The sequence below is a fragment of the Humulus lupulus genome, chromosome 9 (genome assembly GCF_963169125.1).
Source record: "Humulus lupulus chromosome 9, drHumLupu1.1, whole genome shotgun sequence".
Classification (NCBI taxonomy): Eukaryota; Viridiplantae; Streptophyta; class Magnoliopsida; order Rosales; family Cannabaceae; genus Humulus; species Humulus lupulus.
The window spans coordinates 7,000,021-7,004,755 of record NC_084801.1 but is presented as its reverse complement, the minus strand read 5'-3'; the positions used below and the strand labels follow the sequence as shown (position 1 = coordinate 7,004,755).

At 33.9% G+C, this 4,735-nt stretch overlaps 1 protein-coding gene across 1 annotated transcript; it reads left to right on the top strand.

Annotated features, from left to right (window-relative positions):
- Positions 1-1,267: 1,267 nt before the first annotated feature.
- Positions 1,268-3,036, top strand: LOC133800533 (disease resistance protein RPM1-like). The gene is made up of 2 exons (XM_062238527.1): positions 1,268-2,469; positions 2,588-3,036. The coding sequence occupies exons 1-2, from the start codon at positions 1,494-1,496 to the stop codon at positions 2,863-2,865; spliced, it is 1,254 nt and encodes a 417-aa protein (XP_062094511.1). The 5' UTR covers positions 1,268-1,493; the 3' UTR covers positions 2,866-3,036.
- Positions 3,037-4,735: the final 1,699 nt, after the last annotated feature.

Genomic DNA, 4,735 nt, shown 5'->3' with positions numbered 1-4,735 from the left:
AGGCAGCAAGCAAGTCCATACTGCATATTATGGAAAGAAGAGAATCCATGCATCGAATATTTTCAGTATTTGGTCAGTAAAGAAGAAAGAAAGACATGTGGTTTTCGCATACTAAAGACAAAGCTGAGCTACCGAGTATAGACTCTTTTGATGAAGTAAACTCTTTTGAGTTCTGATATCCCTTTGAGTTTTATAGACTCTTTTGATGAATCTTGTTGTTGTTTCATTCTAATTGATGCAATACAGACTACTAGATTTCTTGTTTTCTTTTCTGTTGGGCTTATTCTTTCTTTGGTTTTTGTAAGGTAAAATATTTGAGTTGCGCATACAATTCATGTTTGAGTTGCATACATAGTATATATTGATACAAGAGTCTCATATAATAAAAAATTGTCATATTTTACTTAAACAAAGTTAACCTTGCTTGGCATAACAGAATTACCTAACTTAACTACTTTCTCTTACAATATATATATATCTCATCTCTCTTTCTGCTTTCTTCTTCTTGTTTATACACATCTATATGCAGATTTGCCAACAGAAAATATTATTGGAGAACATAAATTAAAGCAATAATCTCCATATATAGACAGAACCAAATAAGTAGTGATTTTCAATCAAAGAGTAAGATCAAGAAACTTTTCTAACATGATTGAATCACCAACCAACCAGCACTATAATAAAGTGATCTTAATTTATAATAAAGCTATATATAGTTCTTTCTCTAGTTAAATAAATTATATCTTCAAATATAATACTCCACCTCCACTAGGACGAGAATATTTTTATTTATAAAATGGAGTTGGTAATGGTCATGTAATTTACAGTTGTCTTACACAATAATACACACCATTAATATATATATATTTATATAAAAATATAATGATGTGATCTTATAAACCACTGGACAATGAAAAAAACATAGATAGGCTGCTATGCTATGAACAACCCAAACTAACATGTACTTTATATATATGAAGAGCATCTTAATTATTTCCAAACATGTTAATATACAATTATGTACACAATTGTATATATATACTAAAGACAGAAAATCACATATTTCAATACAGTTTAGCTCTAATTAAAACGCAGAATATGCAAGAGTGTCACAGGCAGTAACAGTCATGGTCAATTATCACAAAACAAATTAAGATCAAATTTTTTTTGTATCAGAAGGGCTGATACACACATATACCTAGAACATGGTTGAGTCGAAGTCTCTCTGGTTGACTAAAAGTCTTCCTTTCATTTTGCACCTAATTCTTTCTGCTTTTCTTCTTAATTTTTGGCTTGACAGCCACTTTCTTTGACATTTATGTCTATTACAACAGTACTTTTTTATTATGGAAATGAGCTTTTCAGACTCTGACGTATCTCTGGTTGAATCGAAGTCTTCCTTTCATTCTGCCTATAGAAATATAGAGGTTATCTCAAAAAAAAAAAAAAAAAAAGAATACGAGAGAGATCACTGAGCAGGCGAAGGTTTAGTCATGGCAGAGAGTGTGGTGAGTTTTCTACTGGAGAAGTTTTCGTCCTTGTTGGAAGATGAGGCCAAGCTCTTGAGCGGGGTTCGAGATGAAGTTGTTTTCGTCAAAAATGACTTGGATCGCATAAGAGCTTTCTTGCGATCTGCTGATGCCACGGAAGATCAAGATGAAGAAATCAAAGTGTGGGTTAAGCAAGTTAGAGAGGTCGCTTACGATGCAGAAGGCATCATCGATGATTTCTTGTATGGATTTGAGCATACCAAGCGACATGGATTCTATGGCTATTTGTGTAAGATGGCTCGTGAGATCAAGAACTTGAAAGCTCGCCGTCGAATTGCCTCCCAATTGCAGAGTATCAAACTCAGAGTTACTGATATTTCTGAGGGGCGCCAGAGGTATGGTTACAAACTGAGTAGTACGGAGATCGGGTCGAGTTCTGGAACTAAACCTTGCGACTATTCTGAGGTTAGAAGTGATGCACGGTTGCTGGAAGAAGATCAACTAGTGGGCATTGAACCAAAGAAGCAAGGTCTTTTGAGTTTTCTTGTGGAGGGTACCTCTCAACTACAAGTGCGTGCAGTGCGCGGAATGGGAGGGCTGGGCAAAACCACTCTGGTGAGTACAGTTTATAAAGATTTACAAGTGAAGAATCATTTTCATCAACTCCAGGCTTGGGTCACTATTTCACAATCGTTTAAGCTAGATGAAGTTCTGAGACAGATTATCCAGCAATTTTTCAACGCTAAGAAGCTGACACTTCCTGTTAAAGTTGAGAAGTCCACAGACACACACTTCTTAAAGACAACCATTGTTGATTTTGTTAGTGACAAAAGATATTTGGTTGTATTGGATGACATATGGGATGTGGATGCTTGGGAAAAAGTCAAAGTTGCATTTCGGAACAACAACAATGGTAGCCGAGTAATGATTACAACTCGAATTGCAGATGTGGCCTCTTCCTCTACCAAAGATGTTGGAGGTGAGATCATAACCTTAGATCCTTTATCTTCTGAAGATTCTTGCACTCTATTATGATGGGGAGTCACTATGTTTTAAAGCTGGGAGTTTCTTAATGCTCAGAGATCTCTGTATTTCAGAATTGGAGAACTTAAGAAGGGTGACAGTGGAAGACAAAGCATTGTCTCATCTCGAATGTATGCTTTTGAAGGATTGCAAATTACTGAAGGAAATACCGTCAGGAATTGAACGCCTAAGAAACCTCCAACAACTTCAATTGTTTAATATGGCTGCAGAATTGACAACAACTGTATATCGTGGAAGTCAACATGATAACTACTCAAAAGTAATGCACATTCCACGTGTTTTCATCGGCCAGTGGAGTCCTGAAAGCGGAACTGTTGGTGATTGGCTTTAGAGATGTAAGTTTCATTCTTCTTCTTCTTCCGATAACTAATGAGCTTTTTTATTTATTTTATTCTCTGGTTTGTAAATTATATTTTGAAATTCTAGTCTTTTTTTCATATGTAATATATAAATTGATATTCTAAGTGAACAGATTTTTCATTACTATGGTAAAGTGCTATCTTCAAATTCTTCTTCAAGCTCTCTCAGATTAGCTTGCCCTTGCCCATGCAAAATATTTATGCTCTTTTAACACAACATTACATATTCCAGAGATACTGATGCCACTGAGAGACTTGAAAAGGGAAATATTTTTATTGATAAAAATTCAATAGTGATAGAAAGTATTTTTCATATTCAAATATTAACATCTGATCTAACTTATAGTATTCTTAGTCATGGTTGATTCTTAAAATGTATTCTCACTAGTTGATGTGGCTTGATTTTAACACCTATCAATTTCAAAGACTATTAAAGAGCATATATGTCTCTACAAGCATGGAATTTGTTAAAATTATTTTTTCAGAAGAAAAAAATATAAGAGGAGAGATACTTATGTACATTGTTCTCAAGAGTGATATATGAAGAAAGCTGAAATAAAAATAACATATATTGTCTCTTTAAGTTTTCAATGTAGGAATGCTGTTCTGACTCTAACTCAAATTGATTCTCATATTCCTTCATAATGGCTCTCAATAAGTGCCATCTAATTCAGATATTGCTAAGTCAAGCTACTAAAAAATGACTGCTATATATATTAGTAAAAGTTCAATGGAAACCAAATAGAAAAACTGAGCAGAAATAAGAATTTGAGACAAGGCCAATTTTATAATGACAAACCAATATTAATTTTTGATACAATATTATATTTCACTTGTTCCATACACTGATTAGGACTACCCCCAATAGCTGATCCTTCTGTGTAATGCCAAATGGCACTACAAAATAGCACAAGTCACCACAGTTTGGCATGGACATAGTCATAAACCTATAATTTGCTTCAAAAGGGTCCAAAGTTGAGTTTATATTTTGATGATGATGATTATCTGCATTGTTAATATATGGCTTATAAATAATATAAAAGTAAGCAGCTTAGCGGCCAGAGTTTATGAACTTAGCTGGGCTGTGAAAATGGTACTTTTCCAAACCAAATCAAACATCTTTATAAAAATGGTAAGAGCATTCAAGTCTCAGGCAGGCAGGGTCGGTCCTAGGTATAGGCGGGTCAGGCCTAGGCCCCATTTTTAAAAATGTAATTTTTTTCTATACAAAAAGGACCCTGTAATTTTACAAAAATACCATTTTATATATAAATATTGTAAAAATACCAAAAATTTCCTTAACCCCCAATGCCACGGCCGTCTCTAGTCTCAGGAACCAGCGTTAGAATCAATAAGAAAAGTGGCCACACTAACCGTATATATAACAAAAGACTTAATTAACAAAGTTAACATTGCTTGTCATAACTGAAATACCTAACTTAACTACCTTCTCTTACAATATTTATATAACTCTGAGCCTTTATAAACGTTTCTCTCTCTCTCTCTTCTTGTTTATCAATAGTAATTTGGTCTGGTTTTGCTCATTTGGATTTTCATAATGATATTTGATTAATGTTTCACTTATTACCACAGAAAACATTATTGGAGAACATAAATTGAAGCAATAATCTCCATGTATAGACAAAACCAAATAAGTAGTGACTTTCCAAGACATAAAACGACATCGCTCAAGCTCTTTAATTGAAGAAGGTTACTTTGTGTCGTTCCAAGATAGAAACCAAAAAAAATATGCATTCAAAGCCCAAATGGATCGATGTGTGCTTCAAATATACATGACATACTTTTATAATTAATGTAAAATGAGAGTGAAGAAGAATTTGG